Raw genomic sequence first — 22,056 nt, forward strand, 5'->3', positions numbered from 1 at the left:
AGCCTACTATTGACTGGATAACATAAATAGATTAACATATATTTTGTACGTTATATGAATTGTGTGCTATATTCTTATAATAAGGAAGGCTAAAGAAAAGAACAATTTATTAAGAAAATCAATCATTAGGAAGGGAAAAATGTATTTACTATTCATTCAGTGGAAGTGGATTATCATAAAGGTCTTCATCCTCCTTGTCTTCATGTTGAGTAATCTGATGAAGAGGTGGAAGTAGAGGAGAGGTTTGTCTGGCTGTTTCAGGGGTGGCAGTAGCAGAAGAAAATCTGTGTATAAGTACATCTGCACAGTTCAAATCCATGTTGTTCAAGGGTCAGCTGTACTGTCACATAAGCAACACCTGAATTTTGGAGGGGACACATTCAAACCGTAGCAAACAGGTTCTGCCTTACAGCCTTCAGAAGGAGACGTTCCTGATACCTTGGTTTTAGGATTCTGACTTCCAGAACTGTAAGATAATAAATTTGTGTTTTTTAAGCCACTCTTTTTGGTAACTTGTTATGGTAGCGATAGGAAACTAAGTGGTTACTACAAAAGAATCCCTTCCTTCTATGAGCTGTTGAAAAGAGAGAAATCTAACAAGGTTTAATTTCGTCAAAAGTATCATATAAGCCCAACAACTGTGAAATGATCTGAAGTTTTTGTGAACAATAGATTGAACATATTAGACATGATTCAAAAACCTAGCTAAGGTTAAGATGTGCGACTTTCTACTTTTCCTTTTTACTATAATACTTGAGACCTTGAGTCTTCTCTGATTTATATATCTATAAATGAGAGTAAAACAATGGGCTTGCCCACCTCATAGAAAGGCTGTTTAGCTTCATTTGGTGAAGCTTGTAAAATGCTGTGAAGATAATAAATGCTAATCTTTATTTAATCAACTAGGCAAGAAGACAATTAAATGAAAGACCAGGAGTGTGCCTTGCAGCGTACTGTCTGATGGAGTTCTTGTAGCTCAAACCAACAGAGACCTATATTTAAAATACAATTTCCATAATCTACCCCATCAAAGTGATAAATTAAGGTTTAAGGCTTCCAATTTCTTGTTTATCTCAACTGCTTAAATTCAATTGCTTTAATTAAAATTGCATTGAGAATGCATTTTCCAATTTAGACTTTCAAAGGCCATTGGGAGTTTTGTTCCATTACATCCTTTTCATCTTATAATGTTTGAAGGATCACCACTTAATTTTCTCAACAGTGAAAGGAAATTTTCCTTCTTAAATTAATAGTTATTGTTTCAACTAACACGTCATACAGCAAGTCTGAAAATTGGCAGTTGCTAAATTAGCAGTGGTTGGAGATATTTTATAGCCGTTTTAGCTCTGGAGTCTGTCTTTATGCTGTTCTTGAAACATACAGAGACATTATTTTACAGCAAAGAAATACACTCCAATCAATAAAGAGAGTAGAAAATAGTAAGAATATGCCAATCACCTCAGGACAATTTAGCATTTGCTTGGTGACCCAAGAAGTAATCTGTATTTTATTATTTTATTATATTTTCAGGGCCAGAAGTCAAGAATAGGAGAGCAGCAGAAAACCACTAAATATGACAGCCAGCTTCTCTTGGGTAAATTCAGATGGTTGTGATGTGAAAGTCCCACCCATGCATCCCTTATCCGTTCACTCTAGGCATTACAAACCACCAAGACAAAAGGAATTCATTCAATTTCAAGGCTGCGGCCAACTTTCCTCCATCCTTCCTTCTTTTCTTCTCTTTACATTTTAATATAATTCCAGATTTACAGAAACATTTCAAGAATAATATAAGGAACTCCTATATAGCCTTAATCAAGATTCAAAAGTTGCTTACATTTTGTCCAATTTGCTTTATTAATTCTCTGGATTTCTTTTTTTCTCTCTCTCTGAACCATTTGACAGTTAGGTGGAAACATCATTAATGCAGGATTTTTCTTAGTCTCCTTACCAGTTGGGGACCTCTGGCTGGTGATGTGGAAGGCCTTGCTCAGGGCATGCTATCTGCCACAGGATGTGCCCTGCCCAATCAGCTTGCCAAGTCTAGCTTGTGCACTGGTTCCTGAATTCTTCTCCTGTGCCCAAGAAGAATGAGGATGTGCTGACCATTGAAGGGTGAGGAGAATAATTTTATTGAGTAATGAAACAGGTTATAGTGGAGAGGGGACACGGGATGATCACCCTACCTGAAGTCCCCCACGTGGCTGGGTCTGGGGCCTTTTTTGGACTCAGAATGGGGAGTGTGTGTTGATTGGTTTGTCAGTATGCAAAAATGGTTAAAGTGAATACACCACTCAAAGGTGGGCACAACAGTAGAAAACCAATTAGGAAAGGGTAAGTATGTGTAAAATGGGTGAAAGGTGGGGATCAATCAGAGGAAAGTAGGCCAAACAGGAAGACAAGTTCTCAATCCGGTCTGAGGATTTAACTTGTAGCTTGTCTTTCAGGCTTTAAACTGTCTTTGGCTTGGAGGTGGAGTTTCACTGGGGACCCGCCCCTATCTGCCTAGGCATTTGGCTGCCTCCTGCTGCTCTCATCATGATCTTTTACTTTTTTTTTTTTTTTGAGATGGAGTCTCACACTGTCACCCAGGCTGGGGTGCAATGGCACAATCTCAGCTCACTGCAACCTCTGCCTTCCAGGTTCAAGTGATTCTCCTGCCTCAGCCTCCCAAGTAGCTGGGATTACCTGCGCCGGCCAACACGCCTGGCTAATTTTTTGTATTTTTAGTAGAGACAGGGTTTCACCATGTTGGCCAGGCTGGTCTCGAACTCCTGACCTTGGGTGATCTGCCTGCCTTGGCCTCCCAAAGTGCTGGGATTACAGGTGTGAGCTACCATGCCTGGCCAACCCTTTACTCTTAAATACTTCATTGTGTATTTCTTAAGTAAAAGTATATTCTCTTACATATTTTCTTTGACAAATTATCAAAATTAGGAAATTTAACACTGAAGTAAAATGTTTTTGAAATTTATAGCTCATATTCAAATTTTGTCAACTGTCTTAATAAAACACTTTCTAGCTATTACTTTCTTAGTTCACAATCAGATACTTCAATTAGTTATCATGTCTGTGTAGTCTCCTTTAATTGGAAAGAATTCCTTAGCCTTTGTTTTTGTTGACCCTGAAACTATTAAAGGGTACAGACCAATTATTTTGTAGAAGAGTTCCTGTCTGGTGTTTGCTCATCATTAGGTTTAGGTTATGTTTGACAGGAAAACCATGATATATTTTATCCTTGGTGCCTATCAAAAGACATGCACTATTTTTCCAATATTGGTAGATTTAATGTTATCACTTTGTTATTGTGGTATCCATCAGGTTTCTCCACTCAGTAACTACTATTTCCCCTTTGTGATCAATATGCAATTTGTAAAGAAGATAACATGAGGCCATATAAATATCATGTACCTCATCAAACTTTAATCCTCTGTTTTTTTAATCCATTGATGATTTCTTTTTTTTTTCCTTTCTTTTTTCTGAAACAGAGTCTTGCTCTGTTGCCCAGGCTGGAATGCTGTGGTGTGATCTCGCCTCATTTCAACCTCCACCTCCCAGGTTCCAGAGATTCTCCTGCCTCAGCCTCCTGAGTAGCTGAGCTACACGTGCCCGCCACCACGCCTGGCTAATTTTTGTATTTTTAGTAGAGATGGAGTTTCACCATATTGGCCACGCTGGTCTTGAACTCCTGACCTTGTGATCTGCCCACCTCGGACTCCCAAAGTGCTGGGATTACTTACAGGCATGAGTCACTGTGCCTGGCCCCACTGATGATTTTCTAACTCATATATGCTTCTATATTTATTGGCTAGCACCCCGCTATAAGAATGTTCTCTTCTATTCCATTTAAATATTTATGTATATATTTACATCACTAGGAAACCATGAATTTTTCCTTTAGATGATGTATTATAATCCATTATTATCTCTCTTTTTTTCTACTTAAATTGTTTCAGATTTGACCACTCAGAGCTCCTTCAAGATAACTCTTTTGCCTTTCTGACATTACCCCATCCCTCTTGGAGCACTTCTTTACTTTCTGATTCAACAGGATGTTCTAGGTTCTTTTTGTACTTTCACTGCTTCAGTACTAGAATCGGCCTTCTCCCCAAGGAACTGTGGTTCGTTTTAGTAAATAATGGTATTTAGATACCAAAATTTGAGTACTATAATTTTGCTCATTGCTACTAGTAGGTCATTGATCAAAGGTCCTGTCAGTCAACAGAGCTAGAAGATATGTATGTATATATACATGTATATATACCCTATCCAAATGTATTTGCATATTCATCTATCGGTAAATAAGTATTAAAAACCATTAACTCATACTGATAACTTTAATGTAACCCCATCATGGCACAGTCTATTCTGTCCAAAATTGCCAGCATATTCAGTGAAAGAGCTTGAACTTGATCTTAGATTTCTGTGACTCTAATAGTCCAGATTCAAAACCACTTAGAATAAAATTACTGCCCAAGCCCCATCCATTATACAGATACACCCTTCACTCCACTCTCCTGAATATCAGTTACCCTACTCTAATGCCCCACATCACGATTCATTCTTTCTGAAGATAAAGAGATAATTGAGACAAAGTTTACTTTATATGCTCATATCTGACAAAGAACTATAGTTCACGTTATTTTCGAGGTCTTAAAAAAAAAAGTCTTTTAATATCATTTTTTATTCATTTCTTGACCTTGATGAGTGTCACAGTTAGTAGGTTCGGAATTGAGTTTGCTCTTGAGTCTACTTCCAGCAACTCTGAGGTGATATTACAGAGCATCCTTTACCTATACATTAATTAGATGACTTCTTCCGACTTTCTATAGACCAAATGTGCTCTCCTCTAAAATGTGAACTATGTAATTAAAATAAATACACATCGCATTATTTATCCTATATTCATTCCATCTAAAATGTGAACTATGTAATTAAAATAAATACACGTCACATTATTTCTCCTATGTTCATTCCATCTACAACACACTGGAATTTCTTTTTCACACCTGCTTCAACCAACTTTCACTGGACTAACTGAATGAAGCAGTATTTGCACGTTTCTGTTTTTTTTTTTTTTTTTAAATCCTGAGAACGTCATGAGACTCAAAAATGAGCACAGAATATTCATCATAGTTTCATTCCAAAACATGCAAATTATTTTTAGGACTTCAGAAGCGCTCTAAGATGTCTGGAATCCTCCCCAGTGTTCCCCTAATCATGCAAATTATCAACACAACTCAGTATTTACATCCAGATTTTAGAAGCCTTTTATAACCATTAGCCTTATTTGCTTAGGAGTCTGTTACAAGTGTATATTTGAGTCCAACACTATCAAGCCTTCCAGAAATCTGGGGCGATAAAGACTATGAGTACAAGAAGTTCAAGCTGAAATTGAGTAAGGAAGATTGCCAAAGGAAGAAATCGACAGTTTAGAAAAGTATAGACAATCTTTATTTTTAGCAAAGTTCATAGGATTGAAGTGTCAACACATAATTATAATACCACTTATAATGGCACTGTGCCAATATAAGCCAAAATACCTCCTGTTTTATTTGTAATTAAAAGCCTAAAAAATAAACAACCCATTTTTAATACTAATTTATCTGTTTTTTCACTCTGATTGATATTTTAAAACTATTTTTGAGAAATTTAATTTTTAAAATAAGCTATTTCTGACTGCGGATAAAAGTTAGAGATTAGTTTCATTTTTCTTCAAATAGATATGGAAAATATTTTACTCCTCTGTGCAATTCATTCATTATTTTTCATTAAAAAGATGTATTTCTGTACTAAGCAGATATAATTGAGCAGATAGAGCCCTGAAAAATTACTTCATTAACAGTGGGATTCAGAGTAGTGTTTAACTTGTAAATGTACAGTTGACCTTTAAACACACAGGTAAGAACTCTGCAGGTCCACTTTTGCATGGATTTTCTTCTGTCTCTGCCACCCTAATATACAGCAAGACCAACCTCAACCTTCCTTTTCAACCTGCTTCGAGTGAGGGTGACAGAGATGAAGACTTTTAGGGTGATCCAGTTCCACTTAATGTTATTTTCTTTTTTTTTTTTTTTTTTTTTTGAGACGGAGTCTCGCTCTGTCGCCCAGGCTGGAGTGCAGTGGCGCAATCTCGGCTCACTGCAAGCTCCGCCTCCCAGGTTCACGCCATTCTCCTGCCTCAGCCTCTCCGAGTAGCTGGGACTACAGGCACCCGCCACCACGCCCGGCTAATTTTTTGTATTTTTAGTAGAGACAGGGTTTCACTGTGGTCTCGATCTCCTGACCTCGTGATCTGCTGCCTCGGCCTCCCAAAGTGCTGGGATTACAAGCGTGAGCCACCGCGCCAGGCCCACTTAATGTTATTTTCTTAACGCCATTTTCTTTTCTGTCCTTTTCTTTTTTTTTTTTTTTTTCTTTTTTGACGGAGTCTCACTCCTTCGCCCAGGCTGGACTGCAGTGGTGCTATCTCGGCTCACTGCAAGCTCCGCCTCCCAGGTTCACACCATTCTCTTGCTTCAGCCTCCCGAGTAGGTGGGACTACAGGCACCCGCCACCGCGCCTGGCTAATTTTTTTGTATTTTTAGTAGAGATGGGGTTTCACCGTGTTAGCCGGGATGGTCTTGATCTCCTGACCTCGTGATCTGCCCGCCTCAGCCTCCCAAAGTGCTGGGATTACAGGCGTGAGCCACCATGCCCGGCCTCCTTTTCTTTTCTTTCTTTTCTTTTTTCTTTTTCTTTCTTTTTGAGACAGAATTTCGCTCTTGTTGCCCAGGCTGGAGTGCAATGGTGTGATCTCGGTTCAGGGCAATCTCTGCCTTTTGGGTTCAAGCGATTCTTCTGCCTCAGCCTCCCAAGTAGCTGGGATTACAGGCACCTGCCACCAACACTCGGCTAATTTTTTGTATTTTTGGTAGAGATGGGGTTTCACCATGTTGGCCAGGCTGGTCGTGAACTCCTGACCTCAGGTAATGCACCTGCCTCGGCCTCCCAAAGTGCTGGGATTACAGGTATGAGCCACTGCGCCTGGCCCAACATTTTCTTTTCTCTGACTGTGTTAAACTGTTTATGTAATTGGTAAGGCTACCAGTCAATCGTAAGCTCGTAGTGGTTAAGTTTTGGGGAGTGAAAAGTTAGATGTAGATCTTCAACTGCACAGGAGGTCAGTGCCCCTAACCCCCATGTTGTTCAGTGGTCAAATGTAATTCACATAAATATCCTTGAAGTTGTTAAATTTGAAAAACCCCAGAGAGAAAGAAGGGAGGAAGAACATCTGATTGTGAGACACAAAACGTAAAGGCCAGTGATTTCTGCGTAGAGAAATTTAGTTAACAGACAGCACAGAAATTGTTCTCTTCCCATTCTAAAGCTAGAGCACTCTATGTAAACTCTTCCCACTACTACAGTGAGCAAAAGAGATAACAATTATTCTGATATCTTATTTGTGGTAGGTATTTTGCAAAGATTAGGATTCTGTGCATCAAGCATTCCATAGAACTAAAACATAGAAGGTAGAAAAAGAAATAGTTATAAATATGCAGAGTATTTATGATGGCACTATAAACTTTTACAGAAGGAGAAGAACCAAAAAATGGGCAAGTGGACAACATAGAAACATAACAATGAAAGTGTACAAGTATTCAAATAGTTATAGAACAGAACACTTCTTTAGCCATATCCAGTTCTACTCCTAGACCTGGACAATAGGATCTCTGCCCTCAGCCCCTGCCTTTTGAGTTCTTCTGGCCGTACTTCTCTTCATAAGGTGTGAGTTTCCCAGGACTGAGCCTACGTGCCCACCTGAAGATGACACACATGCATGCCCAGAGTAGCTGGGGCTCCGGAATTCTCTGCTCAAGTAACTCTGCACCTGTGTCCAGAGCTTGCATAGGTCTATAGTTTTGTGAGTGAATTGCTGGGTCATTGGGATGCCTAAAGGGGTAGCCAAGAGATGTCTGTGGGTATCTGGCAGAGGGAGCTTGGAAATTTGACTCCTTGAGGTGCAGGATTGATCTGGGGTAGAAGGAGACATGGGGCAGTCACAGGCCTGGTTTCATGTGTTGGTGCTACTCCAGTCTGGGGTGGAACTCTGAGAAGTCAAGGACAGAAGTCTGAGAATTATAAATTCAATCCTAATTTCCAAGTTGTTAGGAAGGTAAATTTTTCAAGGTAGAATAAGACAAGACATGTTATCTGGGCTTGATTGATAATGTTTAATATTAGGTTGGTGCAAAAATAAATGCAGTTTTTGCCATTATTTTTAATATTTACAGATTTGGTATATTGGCCTTTTTTTGTACTTTTGGCCTATGTCCTACAAATGTTGGGGGTGGGGCACAACTAACAAATCTTATTTTGAGTTTCACCAACTCCTTAGAGAGAAGAGATTTTTAAGTTAATATGAGGATAAACTAAAAATTATTTCTAATCTGGTGTCTTTTTGTTTTGGTTTTAAGTGTGTGTTTGGTTTGTGTATTTGAATAATTGCTTATGTTAACTTTTCATTAACACTACGTGCTTTCTTGCAGAAAGGGCTTTGCTCACTCTCAACTAATTTTTATTTTTTTTGTCATTATGAAGTCCTTTGTAGAGATTCAAATGTCAAATGCTGTCAAGATTCTGCTGCGCAGGTTACAGACAAGCTGGTCAGTGCCCTCTTATAGACTGCATAGGCCGTGTTCCATGTGACCTATGAGGAAGCAATCTGCCTGCTTAAGACCTTGTAATTCTGTAGCTGAAAGTGACTTTGAATAATGTAGTTCAATAATTTTCATTTTACAGGATAAAAAACTTATGCCCAGATATCACACTAAACCTCTCCTACACAAAAATAAAAATAATTTATTTGGCCTAAAGAATAGAAAGCTCTTAATAAGTACCAGAGTTTTTAAAAAGTGATTTAAAAATTTTTTTATTCCATTAATGTGTTTTAGTTTTGAGATGCAATGAGTATTGATTTTCAAAGTTCTTATCAAAATGCAGACACTTCTAAGAGACAAAAGTCTTGTGCATCGTAAGCTAAGCTAGTGGATAGCTGAGGTCTTGGAAACTGAACACAGTTCAGGAGCTTACAGGACGAAAGGCAGGAAGTAGGGGCAGGGTGAGGAGGTGTGTTGGTCAGCGAGATGGGAGACAGCCTGAAAGCATAGCTTAGATAATTTTGCCTAAGGCCAGTTCTGTATGCAGGGAGATGCTGACTGGAGAAAAAGTGGCCCAGTTGTTGGATCTGCAGCACAGAACAGGCCTTGTAGCAAACAGGAAGTGACAAAAATAACTACCTTTTCAACACAAGCAGCAGCTTTAAATGGTGCACAATGAATTTTTCATCTATCAATTACACTGCAAACTAGAAAGTCACGGATAACAAGGATGCCTCCTTATGTCACTTCAGGGGACTGTTTAAAAATAGAAGACTGCCGGAAAACAGGAGAAGCATAATCAATACTGTGATTAATGGCAGTAATTTCACACAAACATCTGGGCAATTAAATATGCTCTTTAGGAGGTGTTTCGCCTCGTGACTAGTGAAGGAATGAATGAGTTTCAAATCAAATATCACTGTCAGTATACTGAATAATTCACAGCCACAAACGACTTCAAACTGGAATATTTCCAGCTGTCAAATCTATAAAAAGTCTTATTTTAAAGAAAATATACTCTGGGTCAGCATTTCATTCTGCAATCCTTGTTCATTTTAATTTAAAGACACTCTAACAATTATATATACCCACACTATCTATTCGTACCCAAATGTTAGCTATGCATTATGGGAAATAAAAGGACTGTGTCACATGACTTCTGCTTCCAGCAAAGTTATCACTTTTGTTGGCTGAGCAAAGAATATCCTCAGGAAACAATTAGCAGGCTATCGTAAGTGTTTGTGTTTCCACACCTGGGCCAACCATAAAAAATATTTGACATGTTTGTTAAATTCATCAGGTTGAGTGTAGAACTCAGGAATCCGTGTGGCCACATACAGTCCATCTTTAAGAAACATTGCAGTACTGTTTCTAAGAAAGCATGTCATGAAATCAATATCTAAAATACATAATCCAAGAGATGAAACTCTTTGACCCAAAAATAGTCCAAAAAGGAATGGCCACGTTAACACCTTATTTTGGGCAATGTACTAAGAGCTTCATTACTACACACACTTTAAAAAAAAATAAAACTTTGTCATTTTAACAATTCCCTCACTGCAATCATCTGTAGAATCCTGGAAAAGAAACGGATTTGTAAAATAATTATTTTTATACATGGGAAACAAGAAGGTCAGGGAGATGACTTGCCTGGTCCCAAAATTTAGTTAGTGATGCACTGGAATTCTATTCAGATCTATCCACTATGCCACACCGTCCCTCTCAGTAAAAAGTGCTATCATTAGTTAGAACACTTTGGTAGCTTTGCTGCAAGTTCAAATACTAGGATATCTACTAGCAAGCCAGCTGACAATGTTACACCTCTTGTATATTTAAAAAAAAAAGTTCTTACATCTAAAGTATCATGATATTTTATAGTCAGAAAGTTCAAACCATGAGCAATGCCATAAGTTTAGTAGATATTGATTTCAGTTATGAGAAAGCATTGCTGTGAAAAGAGACTACACCATTTCTAAAAACTGAGACAATGAAGAATGTCCACTGGCAAATTGGTTACTTTGATTCCAGTCGTGTCCCTTTCAACTCCCAGATCATCTGGCCAATTATCCACCATCTATGTATCAGTGCAGACACTTACTTCAGACCATCTCTCTCCAGGCAAAGTCAAGATTTATCATTTGAAGAATTTCTTTTCCTCACTGTCTTTCAGAGCCACCTCTTAGTTGGACTATTTCACTGCAACAGTCCTCTTCAGCTGGTGACAGTCTCTCAAGTAATCCATAAAACAGGTTGGAAAATTTCTTCCTCAGTTACTCTTGCAGCTGAAGGGAAGTGTGACCTGGCAGCAGGTAAAGGTGAATCGGGAATGTGTACCGCTTCTTCATGCAACTTGTACATTCAGGGCCTGCTTGGACCTCATGTGGTATATACCACTTCCACTTGATCGATTCCTACTGGCATGCTTGACTTTATGGCATGGTAGAGCAGATATTCAATTAATCAAAAGTGTGAGTATCTTTATGGTCTGTGGTTCAGTACCTTACAGGACACAGTAGCAAGTTAACCATCATTTTTCAATTGAGAACAGTTACTTGCTGAAAAGTACATTTTTGTACATTTTTTTTTCAGAACTGTGAAGACTTTGTGTATTACAGATTTCTGCTGGTTGAATCTGCCAAATACAGTTTAAGTAGATACACTGGGTTATGACAGCAAGATAGAAAATTGTTGATACTGTGGACAAACATCTCTTTCTTTGAGTCTTCAGGAAATCTAGCAGTCTTGGATTATTGAGTAAATGGATTGAAGAAACACATCACAAAGTATTACATGTGCATCTCTTTTGATGGTGGTGTCTGCGAAGTGCAGCAACTTATTTGTAAATTTAGAGGAAATATTCTAACACATTCTAAACAATTAGACACATAGACATTTCCTTGAATATAGCATACTTTCTCACAACATTAATTTCCCATTTTTTGGCATGCATGCATCAGTATCTCTTAGCTCACCATATCTAGCTTCTATCGGCATGCTGTCATCAGTGCAGTTTTTAAATATGAATTCTATGTAAGAGTAAGAATGGTTAATTTGGCCAGGCGGAGTGGCTCACACCTGCAATCTCAGCACTTTGGGAGGCTGAGTCAGGTGGATCACCTGAGGTCAGGAGTTTGAAACCAGCCTGGCCAACATGGTGAAACCCCGTTTCTACAAAAAAAAAAAAAAAAAAAAAAAAAATAGGTGGTTGTGGTGGTGGGTGCCTGTAATCCCAGCTACTCGGGAGGCTGAGGCAGGAGAATTGCTTGAATCTGAGAGGCAGAGGTTGCAGTGAGCCAAGATCACACCACTGCACTCCAGACTGGGAGACAAGAGCAAAACTCTGTCTGAAAAAAAAAAAAAAAAAAAAAAAAAAAGATTAATTTACCTTCAAACTAAATTGTAACATATATTTGACATAACATGGTGCCAATGTGGTAAAGGTGTACTGCTATCCTTGCTAAGTGAGATAACTGAATTTGATAGTCCGTACTTACTGGAATACATTAAGAAGTCATCTGCCAGATCAGTAGCTACACATTCAGTGATAGAGACTGTACAAATTATTTCAGTAAAGAGATCCACCTCTGGAATAGCTGTGGCAGTTTAAATTACCATCTGTTATCATTATGATAATCTACCATCATTTTCCAAATCCCATTCACATTTTCTACTGGCTAAAGAGGAGAGTTAAATGTTGGTGTGATACCAATCACAATTATTGAAGTTTTCAAATCTTTGATGATGGTGCTAGGCAATTTTTCTGCGTTTACTCCAGAGGTGCAGTATTAATTTTGTTATTGAGAGGGAGCACTTGGAGCTTCTATTTGGTCCTGCTTATTGTAAACACTCTTCACGTAGGTCTCTGAGATAGAGGTTCTAACAGATGCTAAATGTAATTTTCAAAATTCACTAGGGAAATAATCATAGTGTATGTTGGAATCCAAGTGGGACTATCTTGAATCAAAACCTCTCTCCATAAGACCAAATTTGCTATTTAGGATTCTAAGAATGAGAGTTAGAGCAAAGTCATTGTCAAACTATTCCTGAAAAGTCTGCATATTTACCTTATTTTAGAACATAATTACATCGTGAAATGGTCACAGAAAATTGTGATAACATTAAAAATTTCTTCCTCAAGGGTAACTAGGTGCATTGTTTTTCTTCAAATTTCAACAGATGCTGAGTCTATGGACTGATTCAGGTCTGAGAACCGGGAAAGAACTCTGGCTATCCAAACAGGTGACTTGAGTCAGGCCTCTGTTCAATTAGATTATAAGGCCTAATTTTTTTTTAATCAGTTGTACAATTCAGATAGGAATTTATGGGCTATCTTCTATTTTTGTCTCAGGGGCTTTAATGATTAAATAGCTACCTCCAAAGATCCACTAACATAACCAAACTGCTCTTGCTCCTGGTGGCCAATGACAGCTACTGCTACTTGGGCCTTTCCATTCTTGGGATCTATTGTCCTCATTGAGAGAGTAAGCTGTTTTTAAAGTAGTTTCTCTCATTAGCACCACTATTTAGTAGACAGCAATTTTTAAAATACTTTTTCAAAGTGGATGCTGCTCTTCTCCTCATCATAGAGAATGATGGAATATGACTAGGTGTATGTGAGTGAGCTACATGTGGATACAGAATTCTAACACTGCCATCTCATTTAGTCTTTGGATTTCTTCTTAATCAAGGAATTTTGGGCATCTCATCTTCAATTATTTGAATGAATAATGATTCCAGGTTTACCATATTCTGTGCTGTTTGATCTAGCTCATTTGTTGCAGAATATGTAGTAGTTAAACTCACACTGGTAAATTTTGCCAATTAAAAATATGTGTTTCTGCCTTCTTGGTCTAGCACCTTCAGAATACTTTCCCATATGTAGCAGAACCTGGGTGGCATAAATTTTGTAGTTTTTTGGTATATAAGCTGTTTCCTCAATGCTTGACATCACAATTACTTTCTTCTCAGGGTCTGTTGGAATATGACTCTAGCTTTATATCTGGAGACATTAAAATGTGTTAAGAACAAGGCAAAGATTTTATTAACTTGTCTTTGCAGGGTTAACTCTATTGTAGAAGTTGCTATAGTCTTTCAACAAGGCAGGAACCACCTCATCAGGTTAGGAAAATGAGATATTTAAACTCACAGTGGGCTGTGAATTGGGAAGTCATGTGAATCCTATAAGTTCTCCAATATCCCTTCATTTTAATTAGTAGGTTCTATTCTTTCCCAATACTAACCTTTAGGGTTTATGTAAGAGATCTAATGAGGCTATGAATTAGTAGACATTGGAATGTGGCAGCATACTGCATCAAATGAGGGTTTTGTTTCTAGCTTTCTCAGAACAGTGGCTGCAAAAGTTAAGAAATTCATAGAAAGTCCCTAGTTTTCAGTAAGTGCCTGATAAGGTTTGGCTGTATCCCTGCCCAAATATCATCTTGAATTGTAGTTCCCCTAATCCCCACATGTGGTGGGAGGGACCCGGTGGGAGGTAATTGGATCGTAGGAGTGGTTACCCTCATGTTGTTTTTGTGATAGTGAGTGAGTTCTCACAAGATCTGAGGATTTTATAAGGGGCTTTTCCCCCTTTTGCTTAGCACTTCTCCTTGCTGCTGCCATGTGAAGGACTTGTTTGCTTCCCCTTCTGCCATGATTGTAGGTTTCCTGAGGCTTCCTCAGCCATGCTGAACTGTGAGTCAATTAAATGTCTTTCCTATATAAATTACCCAGTTTGGGGTATGTCCTTATTAGCAGGGTGAGAACAGACTAATACAATGCCTGAATCAATAAACTATAAATTTAGCTTATAATTTTCCTTTTTAAATCTTTCAGGTGTTCTTAGAAGGAAAGTCTTCAGGGCTAGGTGCACTGGCTCATTCCTGTAATCCCAGCACTTTGGGAGGCTAAGGCAGGTGGTTTGCTTGAGCTCAGGAGCTCGAGACCAGCTTGAACAACATGGAAAGACCCCACCTCTACAAAAAATACAAAAATTAACTAGGTGTGGTGGTGCACACCTGTAGTCCCAGCTATTCAGGAGGCTGAGGTGGGAGGATCACTTGATCCCAAGAGGTTGAGGCTGCAGTGAACAGTGATCATGCCACTGCATTGCAGCCTGGGCAACAGAGTGAGACCCTATCTCAAAAAAAAAAAAAAAAAAAAGAAAGAAAAGAAAAAAGAAAAAAAGAAAAAGAAGTAATGCCTTCAGCTCATAGTCTTTGAGACCTTCAAGTCTTTCATATAGTTATATAGCAGCAGAGCCTGGGTCTTCTAAAGCCTTGCCTTCTATTGTACCCGATCCCAGGTAATGAAACATAATAATTTAGCTATCTGTTTTGCTCCCAAGTGCCATTAGCTGTCCGAGATATACCCCTTTAAAAGAGGTGAATTTTCACTATTCAATGTCTAACGAGGAAAGATATACAATTTTTAGTCCTCTATTCCCCCAAGTTGCTACTGACAACAACCACTTCAGTTCGGAGTTAGTCACATGCCATGAAATCAACTGACTAACTTTAACCAAAAACAAATTCATTAAAAGGGCTGATAGGTAGCTTACAGAATCACCAGGTGGGTTGAAAAAGAAGCATCAAATCCCTTTATGATCTAACTCTTGACTATATATTTGAATTTAATGTTCACAATTCTCCTTTATGAACATTGCACTCTAGTTCTGGAATAATTCAATTCCCAAATGTGCTATGCTGTCACACCTGTATGCTTTCCCATAAGCTATACTTTTTGCTTGAAATGATACTTTCGTACTTTTAAGCTCTTAATTTCCTACTTTTTTTCATGCATTACCTTCTTTATCAAGTATTCTATGATAATCCCAAGTAGAGCTGCCATTGAGAATCTCTCATGATCTTATACCCATTACAATACATATTATCATATTGTACATTATAGTACGTTGTGCTATGCATTGTATGCTATATAAATATACTAATTACAATGAGGTATGATAATTTAAACAAATTTGATTCCCCTACTTGACTTTGCATAGCTTATCCCCTGTTCTAGCAAATATTTGAAATGTAGCAAATATTCAATTAATATTGAATGAAAAGACAAATGAACCAATAATCATTTTTTGGAAAAGATAATTTGTGAATTCGCAGTAACAGGTAACATGTTACTGTTACAAGTATTTCTTTAAAGCATATAAAATTTTCTCTATCTGATCTTAAATCTCACCTGTTTCTTCAGGATCCTCACTTTCTTGTTGGGGAGATGACCTAGAGCTTGTTGGTATCTTGTTCTAAGTTAGTTTTACTCACCATTGCTTACCCCACTGATCCTTTCCTTTGAAGAGTATTTTTCACACTCAATAAAATGGAAAAATTTATCATCCCTAAGCTCTTATCATCCAAAAAATCTGACCAAATATCTCCCTAAGACTGAGGCTCAGTGTCCTGACAAGCAGTTGCAAAGATTTTCATGAATCTTCTTTTTCTGTGCCAAGTGGGAGTCCACAAAGGCTGTAAAATAGGAACAGAGAATGGGGAGGAAAAGACAAAGACTACGCTGGGAAGTGGGTGAAAAGAAAAACCATGATCAAATGAGTCTGATTAATGCCCAGTGGCAGACGCAAAGCAGTGGAGGCATGGTCAGAGCATTCCTATGTCCGTGAAAATTTTGGACGTGTTCACCACAGGTTGCTTTTGTGATTTAAACTCTCTACTATTGGATTAATACAGTTACACCATTTAAAACATTGCATAATGCTAAAACAATGCCATAAAATATAATCATTCCCAATTCCAGCCCCTACTCACATAGTCTTCCTCTGCAAAAATCTCTTCTGATGTTTTTGGTTGATTTTTTTTCTTGGCATTTAGCATGTCAGAATTCCTAAGTAATATGCAAGTATTTTATCTTTAAATCAACATTAGACATCAGCTCTAGATTTCCTATAATGTTAGATGAAGATTAAGCTGTCTTCTATGTCATCTCCTCTACTCCCCCTCCCTTATTTTCTCGACTGTTTTATTACAATTGTTGGTTAAATAAAAATACAGCTTGTACATTATCCTGCCTATAACTAGAACTAGGCATTAAATTGAATCTTTATTAGAATTTAAAAATATTTATTAAATTAACAAATGCCTTGTTTTTACATTTGCTTCATTTATTGGTATCTAATTGGTTAAGTCTCTATACACTCCAAATACCTCTAGGTACAGTTTCCCACAAGGCCAATCATATCATGTAATTTATTGGTTTTACTTTGCGTATTGTTTCACTCTGTGTGAGTATGAATTATACTCACACACACATACATATATGTATAATTTCCATACTGGAGTCATTAATTCTCCTATTTGGACTAGTTATTCTCTAGGTCTGCTATGTAGGATTTACCTTTGCTTTTATTTCAGGATTTTTTTTTTCTCAAGAAATGAAATTATCTATTCCTTTTTTTTTTTTTGAGATGGAGTTTTGCTCTTGTTGCCCAGGCTGGAGTGCAATGGCATGATTTTGGCTCACTGCAACCTCCGCCTCCTGGGTTCAAGCGATTCTCCTGCCTCAGCCTCCCGAGTAGCTGGGATTACAGGCATGCGCCACCACTCTGCCTAATTTTGCATTTTTAGTAGAGATGGGGTTTATCCACGTTGGTCAGGCTGGTCTTGAACATCCTGACCTCAGGTGATCCACCCGCCTCGGCTTCCCAAAGTGCTAGGATTACAGGTGTGAGCCACTGCTCCTGGCTATTCCTTAGATCTTATGTGTTCTTATTTTAAGTTTATTTTCTTGTTTTGATGAAGCACATCCTGAAGTATCATCGTAGGTTAAAAATCATGCCATGATGACAAAGTCATGAGTATAAAAGTCCTCAACGTGCTTATCTATTCATCATGCTGCTCCAATCTCAACTGGTTATCTTTTATGCCTGGTGCACAGTTGTAATCTTGGAGGTACCCTTCACCATACTCTTGGACTGTCAGATAATTCCTTTACTGCTTTCTTTTTTCTTCTTCTTTTTTTTTAAATTTGGTTTATTTTGTTTTACTAAATTCTATTTCCCTTTTTTTGAATTTCTCATTATTTAGTGAAACACATCTTTTAGTTGAGAACTGCAACATGAGAGTAAAAAACTTTTGAGAACTTGCCTGGCTTTATTCTACTCTACATTTAGTGAATATTTGCTTGTGTATAGACTTATAGATTAAAAATAATTTTCATTCAAAAACTTTAAGACAACACTGTATAATACTCAAATTGTCAGTGTTATTTTGGAAAAATCTAAGCCTATTTCAATTTGTTATGCTTTGTAAGTGAATTGTCTACCCTCTCTCTGAAAGCTTATACAGTGCTTTCTTGTTCATGATCTGAATTTTCACTGTGATTTATTGTGTGTCCATTTTCATCCATTATACTTGACATCTCTAAGTTCTTTCAACCTGGAAACTCAAGTGTCTAAATTCCAGAAAATTTTACCAAATTGTATGATAATTATTATTCTCCTTCATTTTCACTGTTCTCTTTTCCTGGAACTCAATTATTTGAATGTTGTACCTCCTAGACTTTTAGCTCTGTCCTCTAATTTTCAAGTATTTTGCTCCAGTAGTTTTTTCATATCTTTCTCTTTTTGCTGTATTCTCCAAGAGATTTAACTTCACCTTTCCAACCTTTATATTAAGTCCTTCGTTGTTCTTACTATGTTTTTAATTTTCAAGCAAATTTTTTTTTCCTTTATGGAATATTAAAGATAGTTTTACGTGTTTTTTCCTCAGGCATAACCTGTTTCCTTCATGGTTTTTGTGCATTTGTTTTGGTCTCTATCTCTCTGCTTAAGCGTTTCCTCAAATACCTAGAAACCCTTGATTATCTGATGCTGTTCAACAGGAGTAAACAAAAAGCTGATTGGAAACATTTACTGTATTGATGGGATCTGTCAGCATGAAATTTAATAAGAGATAATCCTGCTGGCCATTATGGAGAAAACCCTGGGTACCAAATTTTATTAGGTTTCCTCTTGAGTTCTCAGATTAACCAGAGAAGAGTGTTCCACTTTCTGACATAGAGAAAAGCAGACAAACAAACAAAACAAAAATCTCAATGCTGATGTTCCTAAGGTGAGACAGAGGAAGAATTCTGCATTGGTCTCAGAATTCAGCATTGAACTATAGAACAGGGGATTCACCTAATCCTCTGTTTTGGTATAGAAAGTCCCAATTCAAAGACTTTCTTTTACCATTTCTATGGACCAAATCTTTGAGTTTTGGGCTGGAAAGAGGAGAGCGAGTTATCAATGGCAGGGAGGTATGGACAGGATCTGGAGTATTTAACTGTTCCTTATAGTTTTAAATTCTTCTTATTTTAGTTAACTCCATTCACCTCATGTCCACAGCTGCTTGGTGTGTCCATTCCCCCAGCATTCAACACATATGTGATGGAGTTGGGTTTGCTCTCTTCTTGCCCCTGCCAGTTTCTATGATTTGGTTTCCTTGGTTCTGCTAAGCCAGTTACCAGGTGTCCACTTGTTTTCAGCTTTCCAAATGTTGCCATGGTCTCCTCTCTTGTATTTCCTTTTCCTAGGTCTTTGAAAATAAAGAAATAGAATAGATTTTCTATAGTTTTAGTAGAGCTTTGGAGAGAAGGAAATTATATACCTGTGGCTGATCTATCATTTGACCTGAAAATGTGATGATAGCTCTCTTAGATGCATGTCATACACCAGGGAAACTCTAGAATGAGTTCTTAGGTGAAAATTATTGTAAGTATAATGGTCCAATAACAGCTGTTCAAGGTGACAAGTAACTTTAACAAATGGCTTCTTTTCCTGCTCTTGAACTGTTTATCTTTATCCTCTCTTTTATTCTTGACTTGGCTCTTTCCCTTTTGAATACCTCACCAATCTTTAGTTTCCTCCAGATTAAACACCATGTTTGAAATGCTGTCCTGTAGAACCAACACTGGACCTGCAAGAACTTGGGCTGCGTTCTCCTCTGAAAAGACAAAATGACTCCCATTTCAAAGTCTTTTCATAATGTCTTTTTTATAAGGGAATTTGTTCACTGCCTAATGGTAAGTAAACTAATAAACATTTCTTTGATGTCTATGCACAGATTTGAGAAAGTATGATTTGAGAAAGTATGATTGAGTATTTTAAATTCTGCTAATTGATCTATCTGCCAACATACAGGTTTCCCACTTTACTTGGCTATAGTTAAAAAATTTCCTCTTGGTTTAAAAGATGATTATTAGAAGTAAAAGATTAAGGCGGGGTGCACTTTGGGAGGCAGGTGGATCACCTGAGGTCTGGAGTTCAAGACCAGCTTGGCCAACATGGCAAAACACCATCTCTACTAAAAATACAAAAATTAGCCAGTCGTGGTGGTGGGCATCTGTAATCCCAGCTACTTGGGAGGCTGAGGCAGGAGAATTCCTTGAACCTGGGAGGTGGAGGTTGCAGTGAGCCCAGATCGTGCCATTGCATTCCAGCCTGGGCAACAGATCAAGACTCTATCTCAAAAAAAAAAAAATAAATAAATAAAAAATAAAAAAAAGCAGAAGTAAATGATTAATATAAAAAAGGTTAGTCTAAACTTGAGGCTTTCTTTATGATTTAATGAGCAATAAACAATATTTAAAGAGCTTTGGAAAAAATAAGTAAGGCCTTAGAAAAAAATCAAGGTCAAGTGCTTAAAATATTTGATCTTGTAACACAAATGCTTTTAAATATCTTAATTCATAAGACTTGAAAATGGGTTAGAGAATATAACAAAGCAAAATAAAGTTTCTGTAATGCTAGTTATAGTAAAGAACAATAGTTTAGTACAATAAACATTTCTTTAGCTCCTTCTTTGTGTATTACATTACTGTACACATTCTTTGTGTACTGCATTACATGCTGCAGCAGGAGAAAAAGAAAAACAGTAAGAACAATATAATCAACAGACGCTTAGACATTAACAAGAAATTATTTTTAAAATTTCACATAAAATTATAATCTTTGTCTAAAATGTTGGCTAAGAGTGTGGTCATATAACTTATAAAATTGGAACACTTTTGAAGGAAAAGGGAGACAATATTAACTATACTAGGAGAATCCTAGCAAAACACAATGCAAACAGATGACATGAGGTTTCAAAGGTGGGGGTGTTTTTATCTGTTTAGTGAGGTCAGGGGAGATGGGGAAGGTGGAATTCAAAGTAGAGAGGACAGCATGTGCAAGAACATGGGTAAGAGATGGCAGATACTTGGATGGCTTTAGGTATAAAAATATATAATGATATACCCTGGGGGAAAAATCTTGAAAGACAAGTAGAGAATAGATTTTGAAGGGTCTGCATATAAAATCTTTGTTTTTAAGATTTTAAGAGGAATGATAAGATTTGAACTCTAATTTGAGAAGATTGGCCAGAAATGTGTAGACAGGATGAAAAATAGAGATTGAATAAGAAAAGACCACCAAGAAGGCAAGAAATAACGAACCCTAAATAGGGTAAGAATGCCAAGGAAAAACGAGGTGCAAATAATGCCATGTAGAACTAGAAGTAGAATTCATAGATACGGCAAATGTCGAATGGGGCATGTGCGTCAAGGGAAGGAGAAGGCCAAGAACTTGTTAAGTTTTAATGGATAGGAAAACAAGAGAATCTAGTGCCATTAAATAGATTAGATAATTCAGGAGGAATTTTGAGGGGAGGGAAGAGATAGTGGTGAGTTTGAAATTTAGTAGATTGAATCTGGGAAGCTAAAAAAAATTCAAATCAATTTGTCTAGCAAGTGGGTGGAAATTGTGAATCTGAATTTCACAGCACATCATAAACATAAAGCTAAAGCCATGGCTGTGAACGAGGTTCCAGGAAAGAGTGTAGAAATAAAGGAAGTTAAGAACATGGTGGTGGTGGTGGGGTCATGTAAACTCACAAGAATTAGTTTAAAAAGTTAACATGGTGAGGGGAAAATCCTAAACTCTAATGTCTAGAAGCCAACATTATATTGAAGACTATGAGCTAGGTACTCTACCAGCCTCTGGGGATGAAAGAGGTAGGAAAAAATAAATAGTCCTACCACCAAGGAGCTGCCTAGAACAAATATTAATGGCAGAGTAATTATTAGTATTAAATACTATGAGGAAGTCCAGTAAGATAGGAAATAAAGACTCAATTTAGTGATGACTATATAATTTACCTTTCATGAAATAGGTCTAGTGAAGCGGTGAGGAGTGCAACAAAATTATAAAAAGGAAAGAATGAGGATGTGGAAAAGAAAGGATTGTAAATTTTTCTTTCAAGAAATAGTGCAATTGAGAAAGAGAGAAGGAAAGTAAAGAGGGGAAAAGAAGGGAAGAGAGGGAGGAGGGGAAGGAAGAGGAGCAGTACGAGGGGAGAGCCAGTGGCACACTGGGGTAACTAATCTGAGAGGGTGGCTGAATGCATGAAATTGGGTTGAACCTATGCCCATTCAA

The 22,056-nt window shown here is 37.5% G+C and overlaps 1 protein-coding gene across 1 annotated transcript in view; it reads right to left on the reverse strand.

The window, feature by feature from the left end:
- Positions 1-308: 308 nt before the first annotated feature.
- The window catches only part of MMP16 (matrix metallopeptidase 16), a 313,058-nt gene continuing 291,310 nt past the window's right edge, over positions 309-22,056 (reverse strand). Inside the window, exon 9 of the mRNA XM_063643386.1 lies at positions 309-466. Coding sequence (XP_063499456.1) covers positions 325-466 — 142 coding nt within the window. The 3' untranslated portion in view covers positions 309-324. The remainder of the gene's footprint in view (positions 467-22,056) is intronic.

The sequence above is a fragment of the Symphalangus syndactylus genome, chromosome 7, assembly GCF_028878055.3.
Source record: "Symphalangus syndactylus isolate Jambi chromosome 7, NHGRI_mSymSyn1-v2.1_pri, whole genome shotgun sequence".
Lineage (NCBI taxonomy): Eukaryota > Metazoa > Chordata > Mammalia > Primates > Hylobatidae > Symphalangus > Symphalangus syndactylus.